Raw genomic sequence first — 24,908 nt, 5'->3', positions numbered from 1 at the left:
GCCGTGCTCGCTTTCGCCTCCTCTCTTCCCTCCGTCCCAGCCGTGGCCTCTCAGCCTGAGTAGTGGGCGCTCCCAGGCCCCAGGCCCTGCCGGCCTCTTGTCCTTGTGTCTGTTCTCAGGTGGGGGGCTGCACCCAGGGCAGTGCTCTCAATCCAGGGCACACCAGGACCACCCCGCCCCACCCGCCCCCTCCCCGGGAAGCTCTGAGAAGCCTCACAGCCTGGGATCCGTGGGACTGAGTGACACAGACCTCTGCGGCAGGGCTGGGGCAGGAGTCAAGAACCAAGAAGGGAACAAAGAGGCCACCAAGACGGGCCAGGGGCTGGGACCACAACAGTAACTGTGACCAGAATTTATTGCGTGCCTGCCGCCCGTCCTGCAGCCCCACGACTGTCCTGACGGGGGCGCAGTCACACTGTGTGTGGGGAGACAGGCTCAGAGGTCGGGGACACCCGTCCAGAGCCACAGCGAGGACATAGCAGAGCCAGAGCTCAACCCAGCCAGGGGAGCACCTTTCACGCGGGGAGGAGACAGCTTCCTGAGGCGCTCTCTCCACTCCAACAGCTGGGCACTTCCTGTCGGTCTCCTGGGGTGAATGCATAGGTGGTTGCCAAAGTGGGGTGGCCCTGGGTCTAAGCCCACATTCACAGCTGCTCTAAGGAGACTGGCCCTCTTCTTTCTCCAGAAGGAAGGCTTTGGGGGTTTGCTCATTACCCGCAATGGAGGTGGCTCTAAGTGAGTTTCTTTAAGACATCCTGGGGCTGCCCTGGGGACCGTGCCATCCCCGGGGCCACCGTGGACAGGAGGAGACTCTTGCCTTGGTGATGTCTGTGAGCCAGGCAGGCCTGGGGAACCGGGGCACAGGCCGATGCACGGGGCAGCCCTCCTGGTTCTAGAGCAGGGGGATGTGGGAGGCCTCGTCCAGGCGCCGGGCCAGCTCGCCGGCCTGCTGCACCAGCACGTCCGTGGGTACAACCGACAGGTGGAGGGTCAGCAGCTCGTGGCAGCTGACAGCCTCGGCCGGGTGGCCCTTGCTGTAATACCGTAGGAGCTTCCTGGGGGAGAGGGGGAGGAGGACAGCGTTTAGGAGGGAGCCGGGCCAGGGGCCTCTCCCAGCACCACATGGGCATGAGGTCCCTCACTGGACTCCAGCACCAGGCTGGAAAGGACTTCCTTGCTCCTTGCTGACTCCCCATTTTTGAGGCTCAGCCCCAGGCCGCCATGGCCCACCCCCTGGAATCCCAACCCTGGACAACACGGCCCTAGCTATGGGGCCACAGAGCCAGCTAGGGAAGGTCCCAGGAGCCCAGCAGAGGCAGCTGCAAATGCTGTCTCGGTGTGCAACAGGAGGGGAGGAACCCCAAGAGCACCCCACTCTCTTCCTCTGAGTGCCGGGCCGTGAGGAGCTTCTAACAAGGGGGGCGGGCTAGGGGCGGGGGTGGGGGGCAAGGAAACAGTCCTGAAGGAGGGGCTGCTCCCTCTGCTGAGACGGGCACTTATCATCTGTCATCTGTCCCCCTCTGTCCCCCAGCGGCCCTCTGGGTCAGCGTCACCTGTAGTAGTCTCCTCCCAGCATGCCGACGGGAGCTGAGTCATCAGACAGCACAGGCACCTCCATGATCTGGAGTTTGTGTCCCTGGGGGAGGAGGAGGAACCTCGTGAGTGGGGAGGCGGTCGGCATGGTGGGAAGACCATGGGCCTGAGTCAGACACAGTGGGTCTGAGGCCCGGCTCAGCCCTGATTAGCAAGTGCTTGGTGCTGGGAAAATGCACTGACCTCTTTCTACCCTCTCTTCTCATCTGTGAACTGGGGTAAGAATAAACTCCCAAGAATATTAGATGTGATGAACAAAGTTCCTGGGGCCATAGCGGGCACCACGGTGGTAGCTCTCTTTCCCACCAACCACTGCACCTGGCTCAGTGTGAGGGACGGCGACTGGGGAGGTGTCAGTTAGAGCAAAGTGTAACCAAAGGCCAAGTCTCTCCCTGCAAGGACTGGGAATCCCAGGGTGGGACACGCTGGGGTAGCGACTCAGGCTCTGCTGGGCTCCCACCATGTGCCAGGCGGAGTCATGGGGTTCCTGCAGTCCTGTGCCCACCGGGATGGTGAGGCCCGCCTATTACCCCATGAGGCCAACCACACACACAGAGAGCCTTGTCTCTCCCTAGAGGCTGAGGTGATGCTCAGCCCCACGTCCTGGGCACCTCTGAGGAGGGCACAGAGCAAAGATGGGAGCCTGCAGGTCAGGAAGCCAAGCCTGGGTTCTGACGTCATCACTTAGGACCTCGGTGCCCTGGCCGTGGTTTTTGATCTCAGGGCCTCAGTTCCACCATCTGCAAAATGGGATCGGAGACACTCATCCCAACCAACACATGGGCTGTATAGGTGTGAGGCTGTGAGAGCGGTGAGACCCCAACAGCCACACTGCACCGTGGAAAGGGATGCCACGACCTCAGGCTAAGAGGAAGGAGGGCGTGCTGCCAGGGGCAGAGACAGGGCATGCGAGCTTTGCCCTGGGCAGATTGCTCTCAGCCTCCATTTACCTGTCTCAGCAATGGGAAGAGGAAGCGAGGCTTTGTACCACAGAAAGTACAGGCTGAGCATCCTTGCTCACACGGGGCATGGCGGTCTGTTCATGTGTCACCTGGATGCCTCTTGAACAACAGCATGAGTTTTTCAGAGAACTAGGGGCATGGGTCACAGAGCCTGACTGCAAAGGTGGACCTGAGCTCTGGGTCCCAACCAGCTGGGCTTCACTGTTAGTCCCACTGGTGACAAGAACAGCTGGAGAGACAGACTGAACAGAATCCAGGAGAAAGGGAGAATTGCAGGACTGCCCTGCCTGGGCCAGCCACACCCACCATGTCATTCTCGAACCACAGGAAGTAGGAGCAGCAGAAATCCCCCTCGCGGAACAGCAGCGTGGTGTAGCCCTTCTGCAGGTATCTGCGTGCCAGCCGAATCAGAGACCAGACCTGGGGGAGGGGACAGTGCTTGTGTCTGCAGCCTGAGGGTGGCCCTCGCCCCACGCCGGGGACTGGGCTCCAGCTCTCAAATCCCAGTGAAGAAAAGCACTTGGAGGAGGAGCTCCTGGAAGGCCAGGGGCCTCTCCTGCTCATCTTCCTCCTTGGTGCCTGGGCCCAGCCTTGGCTCAGAGCAGGAGCTTAGTAATAAACGGACAATGGATGGATGGACGGACTACCTATCCCTCTCACTCCTGCAAGGACAAAACATACGTATCAACACTTTATGAATCTTCACTATATACACAAGCTATAAAGTAGAAAATTCATCTTCCAGGCCAGAACAGAGCCAGGGACGCAAAGAGATGAGAGGGTGGCCACCTGGAACACTTCTGATGTCGAGGGCTCACACGGACCCCCTCAGGGCTGAGGATCTCTGGCGTGGCTCTATGCCAGGAAAGTGCTAGAAAAGTGTTTGGATGCACAGTGCCCTGGCCCTGGGACATCCCCTGCTCTGAGGTGAAGTGTGAATGAGGGCTCACCAAAGGCACCGATGGGAACACAGTGACCAAGGGTCAACGTGCCTCAGGTCCTCTCTGCGAGGCTCTCCTCCCTGATTCAAGGACTTCCGCCACTGCCTGTGAGCTGCCTGAGAGGAGCTGGCAGCAGGGGGCACCTCTGCCCCCACCCCCCCACCTCCCAGGGCTGGCCAAGGCCTGCTGCACTCTGACCAAGATGCTTAGTGACAGGTGTACACGAGCCACTCCTAACCTGATCACACACAGCATCTAATTAAATGCAAACAAATACCATGGACTTGCTCTATTTTTCAGGAAAGCAATTCGACAACGTATATCAATAACCTTAAAAACAATTCCTCCCACTTGACTTCATAATTCCATTTCTGGGAACCCATATTGAGAAAATAATCAGAGATGAGGACAAGGATAAATGCCTAGAGGTGTGTGCCCCAGAATTATTTATGATAGAATCTGCGAACAATCTCAGTGTTCAACACTGGGGAAATGGCTAAGTACATGATGCTGCGTTCCCATGATGGACTGCTGTGGAGCTGATGAGAATCATGTTGATAAAGAATTAATGACATGAGGAAATGCACCAGATACAAAGTGAAGTAAAAATGCGGGAAACACACTGCATATGAAGGATGACCTCAACTACAACAAACTGCACAGGAAAACGACGGAGAGAAATGTACCAAGATAACCCCAGCTACCCTGGAAGGAGATGAAGATGCCAGTGTGGATGGTCCCAGGAAATGCTCAACCAACCCCAACTACGCTCGGTGCCACATGCTGCGCATCACCGTGTGTGTGCATCTGTAATCTGTGCACTAACTCCACGACGTTACTGGTGTTACTGTTCTCTTTTATAGAAGAGGCCACTGAAACTTAAGACTCCCTACCGCCCCAAGCCACACAACTAGTGAGGGGCGGAGCTGGGTCTCCAATGGGCTGTCAGTGACCTTGTTTTCACCACTGTGGACACACTTTACTTGGATATAGAAAATATACATATATAATATATAATAATGTAAAATATATGTAACATGTACAATACATAGTAACCTAATATGTATAATTAATGTGTAAAATATAGTTTTCTATAAAGTGGCAGAGGCCTCCCCAGCAAAAATACTAGTTTGCTATGAAGATGAATCAAAGAAAATAAAAGGAGGCCTGGAGACTGTTTCCTCTGTAGAAACCTACCTTTACATCCTGATACTCAAATCCATTAACCTGTGTGTCCTCTTTCTGTCTTAGTGAACTCAACAAACCCTTACTGGGACCCGGCCATTCCCCCACTGGCCTCACTATCCAGACTCTGTTGCTCCAGGAACATTAACACATCTGGGGAGGTGGCCCCACACACTGGCCAGGGCCCTAGGGTGACAAAGACAGGACCGTTCTCTTAGGAGCCTACAAAGCTAGACGCAGAGGTAGGAAGAATGCAGTAAGGGTTCCCATGGGGGTGCTTGGAGTTTCCCGGGGGCTTGAGGGCGGGGACTAGCCCTCCCAGGCAGGGGTTGAGGCACACCTTGTCTGACACGCAGGGAGAGGGCCTGGGCTGGGCCAGGTTACCTTGGTTCTGACGAAGGTAGCCAGGGGCCCCCTGCCCAGCTCTGATGAAGTCCTTTCATTGCTGCTGAGGGAAGGGGCCACCATCCGACCAGTGGTGCGGTCCACGTAGATGAAATGCACCAGGCCTGGGAAGTCTTCCAGGAAGGTAAGGGGCTGAGTTAAGGTGCTTTTGAAGCCAGAACCAGGGAAGGAGCTCCTCCATCCACCTAGGCTTCCTTCAAACACTGACCCCCTCACCCCATAGGCTTCCTTTTCAGCCACCCTCCCAGGATACCGTCTTTCCCAGGTCTCACTTTCCCTTTGAACTCCCAACCCCGAGAAGGCCTAAGATGCAAGTACAATGTATCTCTGGCTCTGGCACATTGAACGCTGGGAGTTCTGCTCCCAAGGAACACAGCATGTTTATGGTTTACCATCTTCAGGCTGAATGGGTTTAAATGACACACATGGTGAGGCCAGGGTGAGCAGAGCTACAGAGCTGAGAGTGAGCCCCACTGGCCGCCACCCACACGCCTCACCATAGTCCTCTTCATCTCTACGCCTCATCTTGAGCTGGAAGGGTCCTTTGAGAGGACGGGCAGTGGCTGGTGGCTGGCAAGGCCCTCTGTCACCCCTTCTACCTGCACGCTGAAGACCGAAGTCTCAGGAAATTTTAATACTGAAAAAGATTCTTCATATAAAGTTTCAGGGAAGACCAGTATTTGATAAAAGTAGTTCTCTAATAAAAGGGTAAATCTTAAAGATGGCTTTTAAACAGGGACCGATAAACACATTTATTGCTGGCCTTCTCAGAGCCTTCATACTCCACTGTACTGTAGCATCTAAGGAGGGGGGACTCAGCCCCTCAAACCTACCTGACCCCAGGCCCCTGCCCCTCCTGGGAGACCTACTGCCACTTTGCTGGCTGGACAACACCTACACAGATGATCTCTATGAAGTCATCGTGGGACACCAGGGATTTCCGAAATTCCAGCCTCAGAGCATTCCTACAGATAGGACACTTCCAGGACACTAAAGTCTCCTCACTTTCTTCAGCAAAAGGAAGCTGAGATGCGAACTATGTGCTCTCTTTCCCTAAAGTGGCGGTCCTTCAAGTGAGTAGGCAGAGGAGGCAGCAGCCCAGGGCTGGGGATCAGGATATGACACCATGGTGACGTTCCTCCTGCTCTTCACCAGCAGGAAGTCCTTCCAGTCCGCCAGCTTTTCCCTGCCAAGGGAGCAGGGGAACAGGAAGGTGAGGCTTGCCCGGCTCCCGCCCCAGCCGTCAAGGGCTCACACCACTTACTGCATGAGCGTCTGGACTTGGTCCTGCAGGTGCTGGGGCAGGTGGGGGCACCCACAGCCAGGGGTCATGGTCAGGAAGCTGAACCGATAGACAATGCATAGCTGCCGCTTCACCTTCCTGCACGCCTGGAGCAGCCTGGGGGCCAGAGATGAACTGTCACAGAGGGAAGGATCCTGGAGGGCACACCCAGAACGGTGCCCCATCCCTGTGGTCACCCTCCTCCTGGACTGATGGACGCAGCTGATGAACTACACCCTGGCCCTCACTGAGCTGGGAGTCAGCTTTCATGTTCCCCCAGCATGGGGCTCTGAGAAACTCAAATCACCTCCAACCTTCTGGTTTATTTTATGGAGAAACAAGGCGCAGTGATTTGCCCAAGGTCACGCTGGGTCCATGCGGAAGCTGGGTCTCTGCTAGTGGTGTTGGGTCCTCAGGCCCTGCTCTTCAACTTCTGTCTTCTCTGCCCCCAGCCTCCCCTCAGCATCGTGGGGTTGGACCTGCCCTCCCAGGACCCCTTCTGTCCAAGCATCTTTTCCTCCTGGACCTGGAGGAAACCTGCCCCCTTGTCCAAACGATGCCCTCCTTGACCTCAGAGCCCACCACTCACTCCAAGGATGAGCCGGGCTCACTTTTGGAGAAGGCCTTGGTCTTGAACTCCAGCCAGGTTCTCTGTAAGCAGACAAGTGACAGGTGTCTTCCTGACAGTGTTCCCACAGTGAGGTCCAGGGGAGCTCTGATGTCGGGCTCTAGAAGGCTCCCCATCTCCATGGCTTATTTAGGCCCAGCACACAGCTGCTGTCCACAGCCAGGCTGGGTCTTTGGCAGGGCCCCCAGCAGGCTACAGCCCACTGTACACCGTGGTCCAGTCACTCAGCAGGCTTTTACTTAAAGAGCAGCTTCTGGGTTCGAGTCCCAGGCTCTTGGCCTCGCTGGCAGACATGTAAATCAGTGCTGTCGGACAGACAGGTCAGTGCTTCGAGGGTGGGGTGGCTGGAAACAAGGGCGGGGTTGCTGATCCCCTTCAGGGATCTTTGCCTCCTGAGACCTCACTGGGGCATGCTGGGCACCAAGAGACATGGGGCGCTGTGGACTGACTGGGCTTCGGCCGCCTGCTCTGCCTCATCTAATCCCTTGCTTATTTTCAAACCAGAGCAAACTTCAGCCGCAATGAATCTCAGTTCCTCAAACAGACCCAAGCCCTGCCAGCTACATGAACGGCCTCCGATCTCAGCCCAGGGTTCTCCTCTGGCGAGTCCCTCCTCGGCTCCTGCCTGGATTGTGCCTGGTTTCCTCCTCTGTTCAGATACTGTCCCTGTGTCTGGGCCTCATGACCCCGCCTGGGCTCTAAGCCCCTGTGGGTGGAACGGTCTCCCTGTGTCCTGCAGCCTGTGAGCCCAGCCCCGTGGTGAGGGGCAAGGTGGGCCGACCACTGGCCATTACTGAGCCCTCGAGCTGGGCTCTTCCTCCACCGCTCACCCGTCTGGTAACTCTGGCTGAATCATCGTTTATCTGTGTCCCGCCCTGGTTTCCTCATCTGAATCACGGGAGCTGGAACCCGTGTTCTGCCAAAGTCACACAAGAATGTTTAGGAAATATCAATGGCACTGCTGCGTTGCAGGGGATCAGGAGCACAGTCCTCTGGTGGGGGTGGGGCAGAGGCTGGCCCCCTCCCCTAAGCCTTGGCCCCTCTGGTGTGATGAGAACAGGCCCTGCCTCCCCTCCCCGAGGTAGGGCGTCCGGGGCCTGCGTCTCACCTGAAGTTCTTGGCCTCCTCGATTCTTGACAAACTTGTCCATCCTCTGGCGGAGGTCCACCATGATGGGGTGGGACCGCAAGGTGCTCCCAGCCTCTTGCCCCTCCTTCAGCTTCTTCTCCAGTTGAGAAAACCCATCCAACAGCTGGTACAGGGCCAGGGCCAGGGGCGTGCTGGGGCACTGTGGGGAGATGTGCAGGGCGGCCGTGGGGTGGGCATCCAGGCCGGGACGGCCCCAGGGCAGGTGGGGGCACTGATACCTTGGTCAGGAGCACCAAGCTGATGCCTGGCCATAGGGGCAGGCAGTACATGGTGTGTGGCACCATGGGGCAGTAGCTGTCTTTCACGCTGGCATCCAGGAAAATCCTTCTGGGGCCAGAGGGTCCTGGGGAGGGAGGGATCAGCGTCTGGAGGGTGTCTTCAGCCATCTGGGGAGGAAGAGGAGCTGTCAGTGGGAGAGGAGGGGCAGTCGTCGGGCGTCCTCCCCAGGCTGGGTCCCCCCCACAGCTGCCCACTTGCTGTCTCCCTCGGAACTTCGAGGGACAAACTCTTCTAGCCCCCAAAGTCCCAGTTCCTAAATGCTGGCCTTCTGCTGAGGTTCCCCTGGCAGCTCCCGTTCTGCTGTCTGTCTGTCTCTCTCAGCATCTTCGGGGCCCTTCTGTGCAGTCAGGACTGGACGCCACACAGAGGTGGTGGGTAGTAAGAAAGGGGAAAAGGAAGAAAGCAAAGTGGGAAAAGCAGATGGGATGGCATGAGCGGGGGGGGGGAGGCTCCTCCCCAACTTCAAGTACACAAATGGTTTAAAGCCTATTAACAGTTGATCCTTTGACTGCCTTCCAGACCTCCAAAAGTCATTCTAAAGGTACAAGTGAGGGCTTCCAGGACTCAGTGAGAAGACTCCAGCCTCAGGAGGGCTCTGAGTAAGAGTCTTCAGTGGGCAGAAGCGGAAAATTAAGGGAATCATTAGGGATGCCACAAAAGCTTCTTTGTAAGTAAGTCATGGTAGTCTTACGATGACAGCAAAGGACTGGATGCAACGCACTGGCTGTTCCAAGAATTTGCTAAGTAAATAATAACATAATGCAGGCGATGCACTCTTAATAGTCTCGTTAAAAACCACATTGCCAAGGAGTGCCTCGTGAATGGGAAAATGCTCAAAACAAAAAATAATGAAGAGCGTTAGGATTCAAATTGGGTAAAAGAAAAAATAAATATGTGTGTGTGTGTGTATAAATACATTTATAAAGTCATAGGGAAGCCTCGAAGGAAACACTCCAAAAGTGTTCAACAGAAGCTAACATCTGGGGTTGGGACTGAGTGATTTTTATTCCTTTTCCATATTTTACTTCTGTTTTCCCCAATTTTTCTACAGTGAACATATTTACTCTTTTATTTAAAAAAAAAAACAAAAACCATTAAAAATTAAGTTAGACTTTCACTCCCAAGAACAGTGAGGGTGGGGATTTCTCAGAAGTGGAGGCTGTGTGTCTGGAGGAGGGGTGGAGGGAGGGAGAAGGCCACCCTCACCCACCACTCCTCACCCTACCCCTGGCCCTCACCTCTGGGCTGAGTTCTGTCCCCTGCACTGGCTGGACAGCCGTGAGACAGTACCAGGAAGACTGGCATGGCTGGAGAGTCACCCCAGGAGAAGCCCTCAGAGTCCCCAGGGCCCACTGCAGCATCTCGGATCAGCTGGTACCCTGGCCAAGCACCCTGGGCCCCCAGGAAAAACTCACCTGGACGTGGGGAGAGTCAGTAGGTGGGGTGCCCCCATCCAGCCAGATGGTGCTACCTGCAGACAGACCATAGATGATAACAGGATGACAGAAACAGTAGGAAAATGTAAATACTGGCCCAACAGCCTGTCAGCAGGGGAGGATGGAACAGAGGCCCTTCCCCCGCTGGCAGCTCACAGCACTTCACTGGGCAGAGCACCTCAGTGTGAACTGGAGAGCCTTCCCCTTCTCATTCTACCCCAAGTTGGCAAGTGCAGGGCAAGCTCCCTCCATGGAACCACAGCTAGGGCAGCCTGGGCTGGAGAGGAGAGGCACCCCTGGCCACCCCCCTCCGCCCCCCCCCACCCCCAAGCTGGCTGCTGGGCACGAGTTCCCGTCCCTGGACCTCGCAGTGGTGGGGCAGGTCCCTCAGACCCCTCCTCAGCCCCCAATCCCCTCCCTGTCTCTGTCCTCTCTGCCCCTGTGAGCCCCTCCCTGGCTATAACAGTGCCTCTTCACTCTTCCCTGGGAGGCAGCACAAACCGTCTACAGTTCCCCGCTCATTTAGTCAATCAGCAAACTTTTACTGAAGTACCTACTGTGTGCTGGGAACTGAACTAGATTTCCTTTCCTAGGACAGCTCACAAAAACTACTGAACCAAGTACATATTTGAAATATTATAGCTTTGTACTAATTGTGTTCTCTTGTATATTTCACTGCAAAAAACCATCATTTATAATTGCGTTTCTTGGGGAAAGCCTGTATCTGTGTTTCAAACACCTGACTTAAAATGGACGAAAGCAACTCAAGCTGTTCGTAAGCTGTGACTTCTGTGCACTGTGGAACAGGAATTATTTACAGCTTTGAGGCATGAAAAAACTCTTTCTGAGAGAAAGGGGTCAGGAGGAGGAACAAGGGGAGGAAGCAGTGAGAAGAAAACGGAACTTCAGCCATCACCCCAAAATAGCGCTTTCTGATGTGTTTGGGCTCGTGGCAAGCTTACAAAACCCAGGAGAGCTGTGACCTTGGCCGTGGAGAAGTGGACAAGCAGAGATGAGCTGCCACGTGGCCTCAGAGGTCCCAGGCTCCTTTTTTGCCTTGTTAAGAATATTTCAAACATTTTTGGGTTTTTTTTTATTGTTTGTCCACATACTTTGGAAGTAAAGTATAAACTATACAGATTGAATACTGATATTTTAAACCATTGTGTTGGAAATAAACTATTAATTAGCTGATTACTTATTAACTACAAAAAAGAAAGAGAAGGCGGTGAGAGCACACATATGCAAGTTGAACTTTTAAATGAAATCGACTTGTCATAAGAAGTTTTATGGATCACTGAAGTGGCCTCAGTAGTCCTTGAATTCAAGCTGGAGCTGGCAAGACAGACAGAGAGGCTGCAGCAGACAGCGTCCTGGGCTCTAGGAATGTGGGTGTCTGTGCCTGGGCTCTTACAGAGCATTGGGATCCACTGACCCCTAGGACAGATTCCCAGGGCTCCCAGTTGGCACCCACCTCCTCCCCCTCACCGTCCAGGGTCCCTCCTCCACTGTAGGTCTCACCTGAACTCTGCTCCCCGGGGGAAGGAGCTGGTGTGAAGTACTCCTCAATGGGGGAGAAGCTGTCTGTCTCCTGGGAGAGAGAAGGGGCACTGGGCTGAGGCCTTAGGGAGGCTCTCCCACGGGGCCCAGCCCTGGACCCTGCTCTCCGAGGAGAGGCAGACCTTCCCCTCCTCTTCCCTCCTGGCCCCTCCCCGCAGTACAAAGCACATACGGTCCCCGAATTCCTGGTTAGGTCTGCAGAACAAGAGCTCCAGGCCTGCTGCACGGGGATGCTCTGGCTGCGGCGGGGCCTCCGTGGGGAAGGCTGTGACAGGACAGGCCGGCGGATGCTGGTTAAAGCTGCCTGACTGGCTCCTCTTCCTCCCAGCGCTTCACGGCACAGCCCTTGGGGGACTCACCAGCCCCTGCGCCTACTCCACTGCACAGCCCTGAGTGCGCGCCCTCACTTCCCAGGGGTGTTTCAGTTCTAGTCTTTCTCCAGAACCACAGAAATTCTACAAAGTCCAACAAACTGGCATCCAAATCACTGCCACACTGCCACTGATGAGGAGGATGGTGTGGCAACCACGCTGGCCAGCACCTACTGAGCATTTCACTATGCCCCAGGCACCGCTGGGCTCCAAGTAAACTGCCACCTTTATTCCTCATGACAACCCTGAGAAGTAGATGCCATGGTTGTCCCATTGCACAGATGAGGAAATTGAGGCTCCGATGGAGTGAGTACTTGCACAGCAAAGGACTACGTGACTCCAGAAACCTGCACTTTTAACCCATGAATCCACCTCCCTTCTAGAATTCCCTGCACCTGAAAGCAGCTAGAAAAGTCATGCCCAACCACACATTCAGGACTGAGACTTAGAAACCAGTCTCCCCAGCTGCCTGCCCAGCGCTCTCCAGACTGGCCATTCAAGTCGCCTTTCTGGCGGCCTCCCACTGCCCAGAGAGCTGCCCCGAGAGAGACCTGGGGGTCGCTGTCCTCCGCTGTGCTCTCGCTGGGGTAGAGATCCTGCACCAGGAGAATGAGGGCCAGGAGGTCGGCTGGGCGCAAGGAGCTGGCACCGTGGCTGTGGAGAGGACAGGCAGCCGGTCAGCATGTGCCCACTGCCCCTGCCCACAGGTGGCAGTGGATGGGAGAAGGCAGGTAAGGGGGTCTGGGGCAGGATCCCTGCCCTCCACAGTTTATAAACATGCCAGCTGACTTTATCCTCTTCTGAGAAAGACATGGAATATACAAAATTAATGAACTCATTCAGTTTTAAAAATAAAACTTGGCTGTGTTGAAAAAAAGACAATGACCAGTGGAAAACCAGCAGGGACCAGGAACGGCGTATCAGGAAACCCTAAATTCAGACTCTGAGACAGTATTCCAGGAAGGAATAAATCAGAGAGGGGAGTGAACTGAGGGGGATGAAGAACTAAGAATCTAAGAAGCAACGCTTCCTGGAAGTGATAGGTCTGGAAGGTTTCCCTGGCCCAGGAGGTGGTGCTTTTCAGGAAGGGGTTGGAAGAAAGGGTGAATGTGAGGGGTCTTGGGGCTCACCTGGAGTAGAAAGCCAGCAACTTGGAGTGCACGAGCAGGAAGGCGTGTAGGGCCTCCTCGCCAGCCCGCCCGGGGCTGGAGTTGACGGCCTGGATGACATGCCGCTCCAGCGCCTCGATGCACAGCTTACAGAGCTGAGGGTGGATCAGCCGCTCCACGGCCTGGGCACGCGGGCAGGGGGATGGAAGCCATGTCACCCCAATTCCTCCTGTCCCAGCCAAAGTCTAGTGACACATTCACTCGGGCCATAGTAAGCGCATGCCATGTGCCAGAAGCTTGGGAGCACAGAGGCTCAGACCGATACAGGCTGTGCCCTTGAGGGGCTCGGTCTGTACCAGAGTATCAAGCTCCTGGGGGATCTACATCTGTCGGGGGCTGCTTCCCCTGACACTTGCTCATGGCTCATTCTCCTGTGAACCTGACTATTAACGGTGAGCTCACACTTGCTGCTCTTCATCTCTCCTCTAAATCAGTGGCTTTCAACATGTAGTTCCCAGACCAGCATAAGCAGCGTCACCTGGGAACTTGTTCAAATGCAAATTATAGAGCCTCCCACCCTCAATGCCTAACTGACTGAGAAAGTGAAGCCCAGGCACCTAAAAGTCCTCTAGATGGTTCTGATGCATACAAAGAGGAGAACCAATTCTCTGACCTACAGAGAATCTGTGTTTGTCTACAATAGGGAGCAAGGGGGTGCTACTGATGACCAGCCTACTCCTCAGATCTGCGCTTAAGTAGGAGTTGAGGCTCAGCTCCCCTGCCGCTGCTGGCCCGAGGCGTAGTTCGCTGGCTGTAGGTTGGTACCATCATTTGCACTCAGGCAATCTTGACTTTAGTGCTGCTTACTTTTTACTACTTTCTACTCTAGTTTCAGCTCAATATAATTTGGGGGAAGGGATCAGAGGCGAGGGAGCTAACTTCAGAAATTTCCATAATTTACTGAGAGCCCAAAAACTGCACTAAGAAGTCTCTTTTACCCAAAGTCTAGCCGTGTTATTGTAGGGAGGCCCATCAGAGTGCCTAACTGTGAAGCCAGAAAGAGCAACCCTCTGAAATGCATGAGCTTGAGGGGCTGCCGGTGCCCTCACTCACTGGGGTGGGGGACAGATGTCAAAGCATGGTCTCAACGCTGCCTGGCCCCCGTGGCCTGACATTTCTGTGGCCCGAGGACTCCCGCACCCAGTAGTCACCTCTACGGCGAAGCACTGCTCCTGGTCCCGCAGGCGGCTGTAGGTCCACAGCAAGCTCTGGAAGCGCTCCCACACCTGCTCACGCTGCTCCAAGGCCGGGGGCCGCAGCCTGGGGCAGAGCGAGGGAGACCCACAGAAAAGTGGTGTCCCCAGCTTTAACCAAAGGAGCAGCCTGGGCTCACTGTCAGAGCTGGGCAAGCTCCCGTGACAAACACCCAGAGGAACCACACGGCACAGCCGGGGGCCACACAGCATACCTGGGGAAGCCACACAGCACACCTGGGGGGAACCACACAGCACACCTGGGGGGAACCACACAGCAAACCTGGGGGGGAGTAGGGGGAACCACACAGCACACCTGGGGGGAACCACACAGCACACCTGGGGGGAACCACACAGCACACCTGGGGGGCCACGCAGCACACCTGGGGAAGCCACACAGCACACCTGGGGGAACCACACAGCACACCTGGGGGGCCACGCAGCACACCTGGGGAAGCCACACAGCACACCTGGGGGAACCACACAGCACACCTGGGGGAACCACACAGCACACCTGGGGAACCACACAGCACACCGGGGGAAGCCACACAGCACACCTTGGGGGGGAGTCACACAGCACACCTGGGGAAGCCACACAGCACACCTGGGGGGAACCACACAGCACACCTGGGGGGAACCGCACAGCACACCTGGGGGGAACTGCACAGCACACCTGGGGAAGCCACACAGTACACCTGGGGGGGAGTTCCACAGCACACCTGGGTGGGGGAGTCCCATAGCACACCTGGGGGGGGGTTCCACAGCACACCTGGAGGGGCCACACAGCACAACCGGGGAACCCATACACAGTGGGGGTGCATCTGGCTGCGCTCTTGCCATGGAGCAGAGTGGGACGGGGGTGGAACCAGGAGGCAGGTGCCTGAGCAACTCACCTCACTTCTCAGCCTCTCGCTCACACATATATGACAAACGTCAGCTAGAGACCCCCAGGGAGGTGCCAGGAAGGAGCAGGGGCAGAGTGGGGCCAGCAGCTTCACCAATGCCTTGAGAGGGGCTCAGCACAGCACCCCAGGACTCACTCCTTTCGGATGAGCTGTCCGTCCACGGTCACCAGCCCAAAGTGCACCTCGAACAGGTACTTGAGCATGCACAGCTTCTGCCGCAGGTCCCCTTCGCCCTCTGTGCGGTCTCCGTTGATGGCAATGAATAGGCATTCTCCAAACTGCAGGCACAGAAATCAGCTGATGTCAGCCAGCCCCCAGGGACAGAGATGGGAGAAGGGGCAGGGGGGCGGTCAGTTCCGAGGGGATTTTGCTAAGCTGCAGCATCTGCCTTCTAAAGGAGTCTGCGGTTCAAGATGAGGAAGAGGCGTGTGGACTGTCCGAGGAACCAAGGGGCAGAGGAACACGGGCCCCACGGCGGCACACTCACCAGGTGAAGGACATACAGATAATTGTCATTTTCCGTCGAGAAGCAGGTGTATGTGTCGGAGAGCTTCTCCATCATGGTCACAGAGGAGATGATGACCGGGGCCAGGAGGGTGCTAAGCTGGTCCTCCAGGGCGGGAGGCTGCAAGCAGGGGTAGAGAACAACACTGCTCAGGGGGCCAGACACTGGGGCCGAAGGAATGGACAAGACCCGGAACTTGACGTCAAGGGCTCCACAGTTCTAGACACACCCAGGAGACTGTCACTGTCCTGACAGGGAGACCCTGCCCCAAATCTTGGGTCAGGAAGACTGGGAAAGGTTAGGCAGCTAATTGCATTGTTCAGGCCTTAATTCTGGAAGGAAAGGTAAGGAATTAGGCCACGCTTCCACAGAGGAAGCCGACTCTAGGAAAGTTTGACATGTGCACCAAAGTCCAGGCCCCTTGTTGCAGTTAAGTCTCCTTTAGGGAAAGCATCCTCAGGAAAACAGTCAGAAACAGGGCAGAGATACAGGCACAAAAATGCTCCCTGCAGCATCATTTATAGCAGAAGAAACTGCAGAGAATGTAAATGTCTAGTACCAGGGAAAGAGTTAAATATACAACAGTACATCTGAACAATGAGAAGATACAAAGCACTTAAAATATCAGAGCACCTCAGTGACGTGGAAAATTCCTACGATACAGGGTCAGGTTTTTAAAAAAAAAGGTTGTAAATGCTCTGTACTTTCAAACGCACAGAAAAACAAAGTATTGAAAAATATTTAAAAATTCAACATCATTAAAGTGATTGCTTCTGAACAGGAGGATTAGGAATGATTTCTCCCCCTAGTTTTTATATCTTTCTATACTTTCCTAGTTCGGTGACAAGCATGCCTTTACTTTTATAATCTCCTCCCTCATCTATTCCCCCTGCCTTCCAAATAAAGAACAGAACAAAACCAAGAAGAAACTGGACAGATGTGCTGAAGATCTGTGAATGAAAATGGAATAAGGTCAGAGCGAATGGTAATAAGTCAAGTTCTTGACACAAGAATGAACAGGTACAAGGGCACAGCTGACCTTCCCCATGCTGATCTCAGGGGCCTTGACTGAAACAGGGAGGAAGCAGAGTCCTAGTTTTAACTTGGCTACAAGGAGCTGAGTAAGACCTGGCCTTGAAAAGAAAAACAGGCAAGTGGCCAGGGGTACTGTGTGGCACTTGAAATACAAAGGGGGCTACGGCATGTGGGGCGTAATTTCCCCCCACAGACTGGACATTCAGGAACCCAGGCCTGTGTCCACTATTGCAGGGGCTGCCAGTCACCTAGCTCAGGTGGCTCCTCTCCTGACCATCCTCAGGCCCACCCCATCCCAGCCTGCCCCATCCCACACTCTGGTTAAAAAAAAACCCACAGTATCTGCCATCTGGTTCATCTTTACCCTCTAAATTCTGCGAGTGCAGGGTCATGTTGCTACATTCACTGCTTTGGCCCCGAGAGGCTGGCGAATAGTGGATTCTCGATTAGTATTTGTTGAATAAATATCCCTTCCCATAGGGAAATGCTGGTTGAATTATTCATGTACCATAATTTTCTGGAACTGTCATGAATCAATTACATTAATAGAAATGTGACTTAAAAACCTAGATGGTATACAGCAACTCATTTTAAAAGTAGTAGCTTTCACTAGGTATACAGGTATGACAGGAATTCTTTTGTTTTGGTGGTGTGGTGGGGGAATGATAATCTTTGGTGTAGTTAGGGTGTAAAGAGAATTCTCTTGTATTATTGATATGTGGTGTGGTTATATAGTGGTACAATATCTTTGAATGGCTTTTGAATCAATGATTCTTTTTTAGGAATTTATCCTAAGGAAATAATGAGATGTGGGATAAAATTCAAGCACAAATGTTCCCAACAGCAATAGCTATAGCAAACTAGAAGCAATATACATGCCAAGTACCAGGGAAATGGCTAAATAAATGATGCTATATTTATTCATATACTGAATATAATGTTTCTATTAAGATTTATGCTTTTGACAATATTTAACAAAATGGAATAATGCTTCTGCTATAATGGCAAGTGAAAAAAACACAGGAATTAAAACTGTAAGTGTGGTATGATCTCAACTATTTGTAAAAGATAAAGACCCAAAGAAAATATATTGAAGAGCTAATAGCTTGAGGTAGAAGAATTATGGGTCATTTAAAAACTATTTCTCTGTTACTTCCCAAATTTCCTACAATTAAGTCATGTTATTTATAGGACCAGGGGAAAAAAGTGTTTTATCCAAGAGAAATAAAACTTTGAAGACTTTTTTTCTTTATGCTAGTCATTTAGGAACTGAAAAATCAGAATTTGTTCCTTTCTGAGGTTTTTAAAAAGAGGAAGAGAAACACCGTCAAATCATCTGCCTCTTAAATTTTTAGACCATATTGATGCAATGGTTTAAGAACTAAAATACTTAAAAATTCTTAATTTAAAAATTATGTATATTGACTACTAAAAAATAAAGGAGCCTAACAGATAGACCTGTTTTTAGCTTAAATAAAATCACTTAAATGTCTATGATTTCTGATACGTTGTATTATTCCTAAAGAGCATCAGTGATGTTGAGGTGAACTAACTTGCTGACATGGCACTGGTTCAGCTGATGACCAGGCCCACTGGACCAGGAAGGACACTGAGAGGCAACCAGTCTGTGTGGCTGTAGAAATGCAAGGACTTTCTACTGGATCCTCAATAACAAAGTGTTCAATACAAAATTAATCTGGAAAAAATTTCAAAATAAATTATTCCTTTAGAATGTACAGTAGAATTTATCTAAATGAAAAGGACAACTATCGTCAAGTTGTCACATTAAAGTATTAAACTGGATATCTATATGCGAAGAAATAAACTTCAATCTATACACTACATACAAAAATTCAAAGTGGATCATCAGACCTAATATAAAACCTAAAACTAGAAAACTTCCAGGAGAAAATATGGGAAAAATTCTTTGTGATCTTGGGTTGGGCAAAGGTTTCTTAGATATGACACCAAAAGTATGATCCATAAAAGCAAAAAGTGGATAACATGGAGTTATCATATTAAAAATATCTGTTTTGAAAGATATTGTGCAGTAGATACGAAGACAAGACACAGACTGGAAGAAAATATCTGCAGAACATGTATCTACTAAAGGACATATCCATAACACCTAGGAAACTTTCAAAACTCGGTAAGAATAATAAGAAACAATCAATGCAACAAAAAGTAGGCCAAAGACCTGAAGAGACATTTCACAAATGAAGATATAAAGTGGAAAATAAGCACATGACAAGATGCTCAAAATCTCATGGGGTGAGGGTGGGTCACGGGCCTCCAGAGCATCAGGGGCTAATCTCTGAGGATGTGTGGGTGTGAGAGGCGCCAGGACACAGGCAGCCTTGCTCACCCTGGGCCAGGGCGGGAGGGCGGGCTCCCCTGCCTCCCAACAGCGCTGTGCTCGTCCCTCCTGTCTGACCCTCCTGCCCTGCACTCACCTTTTCTCCCTCATTCTCTGTCTGTCCAAACTTCAGGCGCAGACTCTCTTCAAACTCCCCATCTGTCCAGTGGAAGAGGACCTCCGCACCCTCTGTGGCCACCAAGACGCACTTCATCTGCCAAGGAGAAGCAAGGTGAAGGTCCCCTCCAGCACCACACCCACAGACTCAGCCTGAGTAACAAAAAAAATTATAATCCCAGCAAATACTTACTGCACTTTACTGTGTGCTGGGCACTACCACGAGGGCCTTCCTGGTGTTACTTCACAGCACCCTCACAGCAAAGCAGGAATCTTCAGTTACTCCTATTTTTAACTCAGCAGTGGCCACAGGACTGGAAAAGGTCAGTTTTCATTCCAATCCCAAAGAAAGACAATGCCAAAGTATGTTCAAACTACCACACAATTGCACTCATCTCACACGCTAGTAAAGTAATGCTCAAAATTCTCCAAGCCAGGCTTCAGCAATATGTGAACCGTGAACTTCCAGATGTTCAAGCTGGATTTAGAAAAGGCAGAGGAACAAGAGATCAAATTGCCAACATCTGCTGGCTCTTCGAAAAAGCAAGAGAGTTCCAGAAAAATATCTATTTTTGCTTTATTGACTATGCCAAAGCCTTTGACTGGGTGGATCACAATAAACTGTGGAAAATTCTGAAAGAGATGGGAGTACCAGACCACCTGACCTGCCTCTTGAGAAACCTGTATGCAGGTCAGGAAGCAACAGTTAGAACTGGACATGGAACAACAGACTGGTTCCAAATAGGAAAAGGAGTACGTCAAGGCTGTATATTGTCACCCTGCTTATTTACCTTATATGCAGAGTACATCATGAGAAACTCTGGGCTGGAAGAAGCACAAGCTGGAATCAAGATTGCCAGGAGAAATATCAATAACCTCACATATGCAGATGACACCACCCTTATGGCAGAAAGTGAAGAAGAACTAAAGAGCCTCTTGATGAAAGTGAAAGAGGAGAGTGGAAAAGTTGGCTTAAAGCTCAACATTCATTCAGAAAACTAAGATCACAGCATCTGGTCCCATCACTTCGTGACAAATAGATGGGGAAACAGTGGAAACAGTGGCTGACTTTTATTTTTTGGGGCTCCAAAATCACTGCAGATGGTGACTGCAGCCATGAAAATTAAAAGACGCTTACTCCTTGGAAGGAAAGTTATGACAAACCTAGACAGCATATTAAAAAGCAGACATTACTTTGCCAAAAAAGGTCTGTTTAGTGAAGGCTATGGTTTTTCCAGTAGTCATGTATGGATGTGAGAGTTGGACTATAAAGAAAGCTGAGTGCCAAAGAACTGATGCTTTTGAACTGTGGTGTTGGAGAAGACTCTTGAGAGTCCCTTGGACTGCAAGGAGATACAACCAGTCCATCCTAAAGGAGATCAGTCCTGCATGTCCATTGGAAGGACTGATGTTGAAGGTGAAACTCCAACACTTTGGCCACCTGATGCGAAGAGCTGACTCATTTGAAAAGACCCTGATGCTGGGAAAGATTGAGGGCAGGATGAGAAGGGAATGACAGAGGATGAGATGGTTGGATGGCATCACCAACTCAACGGACATGAGTCTGGGTAAACTCTGGGAGTTGGTGACGGACAGGGAGGCCTGGCGTGCTGCAGCTCATGGGGCTCCAAAGAGTCAAACACGACTGAGCGACTGAACTGAACTGAACTGAATGCCAAGGCTGGGCCCTTTCCTGTGTTATCCAGGCTCTCTAAACACAGCATCAGACACACTACCAGCCTACCGGGGCCAAGCGTGAAGAAGGACCCAGCTCATGATCTGGACACAGGGTCGACTGCACAAGGGAGGCAGGCAGTCAGGGCCTCGTCTGGAACACTGGGGGGCTAGTGCACCTGACTCTGGGTGGTCCAGTACTTCTACTCAAGTCAAAAACAGCTCCAGAGTATCAGCTCCAAAGCCCACAGGCAGTGGGTCCAGCATTATGGGAGTTTCAATCACAAGTTCCTCCTGCCCTGGTGGACACAGAGGCTGTGTGACCTTGGCCCCAGTTCTCCTCACCCCTGCTTAGCTGCTGCTTCCTCGGCCACCTCCACCAGCATCCTCTGCCCTTTCAGACCTCCTTCCCCATCACCCACACATGTACCCTCTCTGCAACACACAATGCTTGATTATGTAAAATGTGCTTTCTTATTCACCAGGGTAGATTTTTAATCCACAGCTTCCTACTCTGGGCCTTGGCCTCCTGAGGTACAGTGAGACATTGACCTTCTCAACTCCTGGGGCAGCCTGGCCACGTCTGGTGAAGCCAGAGCTCTTGGGCCAGCTGCTTGCCCCAGGCAGGGGCTTCAGATATTCTGCTGTACCTCAGCATGTCACACGGACACGAGCACATTACACGTGTGCTAAGACACGACAGTGATGAGGAAGCCCTGCTCTTAACTCTGCCATGGGTGGACGTCCAGTTTCCTCAGAAGGACTGTTGTTATCTCGAGGTCTCAGACTCAGTTATACTCTTCAGGATCCCCTAGGTGACCAACTTGGTGATACTTACGGAGTTCCTCCCCAGTCTCCAGTTGGATTATCAACTTTAACTCCGAGCACGTAACTTCACAGTGTTTCCAGCACAGTGAAAAACAGAGAACGTAGCCTACTCCCACGGAATTGTTACTCACAAAGCAGAGACCAGGAAAGCAATGGGGCGTGAAAGGAAAGGTTGCTGCGTGAGGGCAGGTGGGCCCGAAAGAGGCTGCCCTGGGACTCCCAGATGAGCCTGGCAAAGTTCGGGACTCGAGGGGCTGGCCTGATGGGAAGGAAGTGGGTGGGTTGGAGAATAATGGGCTGTACTATTGTGAACAGAGAGTCCCTACAGGCTGGTAAGGGTGTGTGCCATGGATGGGTGGGGTCAAGGTTATGGAGGCCAGTTATCCTGGTGTGGGGTAATGTGGGTCCACTCCTTGCTGAAGGCCAGAGGAAGAAGGGGCTGATTCAGAAGGTGTAGCTTAGAGGTCTGGAAGACAGTGATGGGGTTTCCCAGGTGGCTCAGTGGTAAAGAATCCACCTGCCAATGGAGGAGAGGTGGGTTCGATCCCTGGGTCAGGAAGATCCCCTGGAGATAGAAAAGGCAACCCATTCCAGTATTCTTGCCTGGGAAATCCCATGGACAGCGGAGCCTGGTGGGCTACAGTCCATGGGGTCACAAAAGAGTTGGACATGACTTAGCAACTAAACAACAACAACAGGCTGTGATGATCACCTAGATGCCAGGGAGGAAGAACAGAACAGGCAAAGGTGACATGAGGATGCAGAGCTGGGGCAGGCAGGGGATGGGGCTGAGACAGTTCTGCAGAGCCTGAGAGAGTTTAGTCCTCTGCCTGCCTCACCCTGTCCACCTCCCATAGTCCGAGCAGCCCCAGGGTGGGTGCCGCCTGCCTCCATCTCAGGCAGAATCACCTACCGTGGCAAGGAGCACAGCAGAGCTTCCTGACAGCCGAAGGCTCAGAAAGGGCTGCAGCAGACAGACTCGGCAACCAGCTCATGGAGAGCAGCATAGCATTCCACGACCTACTTAAAACAGGGTGGGGGGCGCGTAAGAGTAAGCAGAGGCTCTCATTTCAACTGCTGCCCATTCCGGGGATGGTGGAGGACTGAGTGGTCAAAGGTCTCTCTCTTGCTCTTGGGGAGTCTGCTCAGAACACACTCCCCACTGCCAGGAGGTGTCCCAGTGCTCCGCATACTGCTCACCCCTGCCTTCCCACAATGGAGAACATGGACCCGGCAAGCACAGTCCTTTGGACATAGCAGGTGGCCACAAACAGTAATTCTCACCTACTGTTTCCTCCTGAGCGCTCTCACTTCCCTGTGGGTCACTCTGAACCATGGTGTGGTCAGCAAGCCTACCCTGGGCACCCCCAGGGAGCCTGCTATGAGTGACTATTGGGAAATAGCACAGTACATCCCAGGGAGACAGAGACTCAGTCCTGGAAGACAGGAGATATCCCAGGATGCTCCAATGAATGGCAGTAAACCAATACAACAGGCATGGGAGACCTGGTTCTAGTTCTGGCTTTGCCAAGGCACTTACACCTCTCTGGGCTCAACCTCTGGCTCCATCTCCCTCCAGGGTTCTAATGAGTCAGGGAGCAACCAGGCAGTCACATCCTTAGCAAACTACTTTCTTACAGAGGTGTGTGCTCAATCATGTGCTACTCTTTGCAACGCTATGGACTGTAGCCCACCAGGCTCCTCTGTCCATGGTATTTCCCACCCAGGAATACTGGAATGGGCTGCCATTTCCTTCTCCAAGGGATCTTTCCCACCCATGGATTGAAGCCACATCTCTTGTGTCTCCTGCGCTGGCAGGCAGAGTCTTCACCACTGTGCCACCTGGAAAGCTCTTCTCACACGGAGAGGTGAGGTAGGAGAGTCACTATGCTTATTTCCCAGCTCCCCTCCTCAAAAACAGGGTGAACTAAACTAGTTCCAGAACCACTCCTATTTTGATGATAAAAAGCAGGAACAATATAAAGCTTTACCTTAATCAGGAAGCCAAACATTGTAAGCAAACAAAAGGCAAGAAGGGCTGTGAAGGGCTCAGCATCTTCTGCAACATGAGACTTAACTACTACATCACTGCCATGACTGACCTTAAGCCATCTTCCCATTAACATGGAAATACTCTCTAGTGGACATTAAGTTCTGCTTTTGTTTCAAAAGGTCTGTTCGAAAGAGGACCTCACTGTTGTTATTTTGTGGTTTCCCTGCTCTCTGCTCTAAGGAGGGACTCAGTGGAGCTTTAGATGGAGCCGGGGCAACTTGGGGAACCTGTCTGCCCCTTCTCTCCCCCCGCACCCCTCAACACTCATTTTCACCATTCTCCCCCCAAACTGCCCCTATGACCGCCGCCCCTGAAGGGCTGGAGGACGCAGCAGTAGAACCTGCCCACTGGCAGCCTTCTTGTTTGCCTTGCACTTTACAGTTTACGCAGAAGTTTCACCCCCCAATTCCCCGAACCTCAGAGTGGCAACCGCCCCACTTCGTAGCTGCAGAAACTCTGGCTACCAGAAGTGAAGCGACCCGCCCACGTTTCCACGCCGGGTGAGTGAGGCTGGCGGTGGGGACTCTGCTTCCGGGAGGGCCGCGCCGGCGTCCCGGAGGAAGCCCCGTAGCCCACCGAGGCCCTCGGACTGTGCGCACCGAGTCGTAGCCAAACACCTACCGACCTGCCAGGAGTCCGCGCCGCGCTTCCGGGTGTGGTCACGTGACCGCCCACGTGACCGCCTGGGGCCGGATTGGAAGCTCGCTCCGCCTCTGCCTGGCTTTTAGGCTTCTGCCCGCCGCCATGCAGTTTGCTCCCGCTAAGTAACAGGGACCGTCGACCCCTGACTGCGACCCTCACTTCCTGCGGGACAGTGGCTACGGCCCTCCGGTCAACGAGGAGGGCGGCGAGGCCCACAGTGTGCGGGCTTCCCCGGCAGCCGTCAGAGGCCCCCGTTGCATCGGCCACTGCGCTGGGCCCCGCAACCTGCCTAAGCGCAAGCCACTCCCCACCTAGGTTCTGGGAACGTCCCTATTTTACAGAAGCGAAAACTGAGGCCCAGAGAGAAATCACTTGTTGCGGGCAGAGTTAGTATCAGAACGCAGGTGTCCTGGCTCCTCGCTGGTCTCTTCCTCACCCTCTTTTGTGTGTGTGTGTGTGTGTGTGTGTGTGTGTGTGTGTGTGTGTGTGTGCTGAACCACAGTTCTAGGGTGAGGACTGCTTTCCTGGTTTCCTTGGAAGAGACGCAATCTGCAGAAGGACCCAGTTATCTCCAGAGTTCCAACTGAGGCCCAGAGAGAAATCACTTGTTGAGGGCAGAGTTAGTATCAGAACGCAGGTG

General features: G+C 52.8%; 1 protein-coding gene across 16 annotated transcripts; it reads right to left on the bottom strand.

Annotated features, from left to right (window-relative positions):
- Positions 1 to 337: 337 nt before the first annotated feature.
- On the bottom strand, positions 338 to 24,362 carry HPS1 (HPS1 biogenesis of lysosomal organelles complex 3 subunit 1). 16 transcript variants are annotated; one of them, XM_043475760.1, is made up of 21 exons: positions 24,252 to 24,361; positions 22,487 to 22,593; positions 19,265 to 19,385; positions 19,052 to 19,168; positions 15,546 to 15,683; positions 15,194 to 15,336; positions 14,112 to 14,220; positions 12,922 to 13,082; positions 12,343 to 12,445; positions 11,593 to 11,685; positions 11,382 to 11,451; positions 9,840 to 9,895; positions 8,364 to 8,531; positions 8,105 to 8,284; positions 6,958 to 7,019; positions 6,351 to 6,485; positions 6,207 to 6,272; positions 5,066 to 5,210; positions 2,862 to 2,975; positions 1,554 to 1,636; positions 338 to 1,055 (listed from the first exon to the last, which is right to left on the bottom strand). In XM_043475760.1, exons 4-21 carry the CDS (start codon positions 19,166 to 19,168, stop codon positions 893 to 895), a joined length of 2,106 nt encoding a protein of 701 aa, XP_043331695.1. In that variant the 5' UTR covers positions 19,265 to 19,385; positions 22,487 to 22,593; positions 24,252 to 24,361; the 3' UTR covers positions 338 to 892. The 16 variants fall into 16 exon arrangements, with proteins under 16 accessions (XP_043331695.1, XP_043331694.1, XP_043331697.1 ...); XM_043475759.1 differs by having other exon boundaries at positions 24,248 to 24,298; XM_043475762.1 differs by having other exon boundaries at positions 22,487 to 22,596; positions 24,248 to 24,267.
- Positions 24,363 to 24,908: the final 546 nt, after the last annotated feature.

The sequence above is a fragment of the Cervus canadensis genome, chromosome 8, assembly GCF_019320065.1.
Source record: "Cervus canadensis isolate Bull #8, Minnesota chromosome 8, ASM1932006v1, whole genome shotgun sequence".
Classification (NCBI taxonomy): Eukaryota; Metazoa; Chordata; class Mammalia; order Artiodactyla; family Cervidae; genus Cervus; species Cervus canadensis.
This window is presented reverse-complemented; position numbering and strand designations above follow the sequence as displayed.

What these genes read in the sequence shown, in the direction of transcription:
- HPS1 (XM_043475765.1), bottom strand. Translation starts at nt 19,168, where the DNA reads ATGAAGTGCGTCTTGGTGGCCACAGAGGGTGCGGAGGTCCTCTTCCAC. An exon ending in CTGACTCTCCCCACGTCCAG is followed by an intron (nt 8,532 to 9,839) that starts GTGAGTTTTTCC and finishes CTTCCTCCCCAG; the next exon opens with ATGGCTGAAGACACCCTCCA. An exon ending in TGTGGTTCGAGAATGACATG is followed by an intron (nt 1,637 to 2,861) that starts GTGGGTGTGGCT and finishes CTCCTCCCCCAG; the next exon opens with GGACACAAACTCCAGATCAT.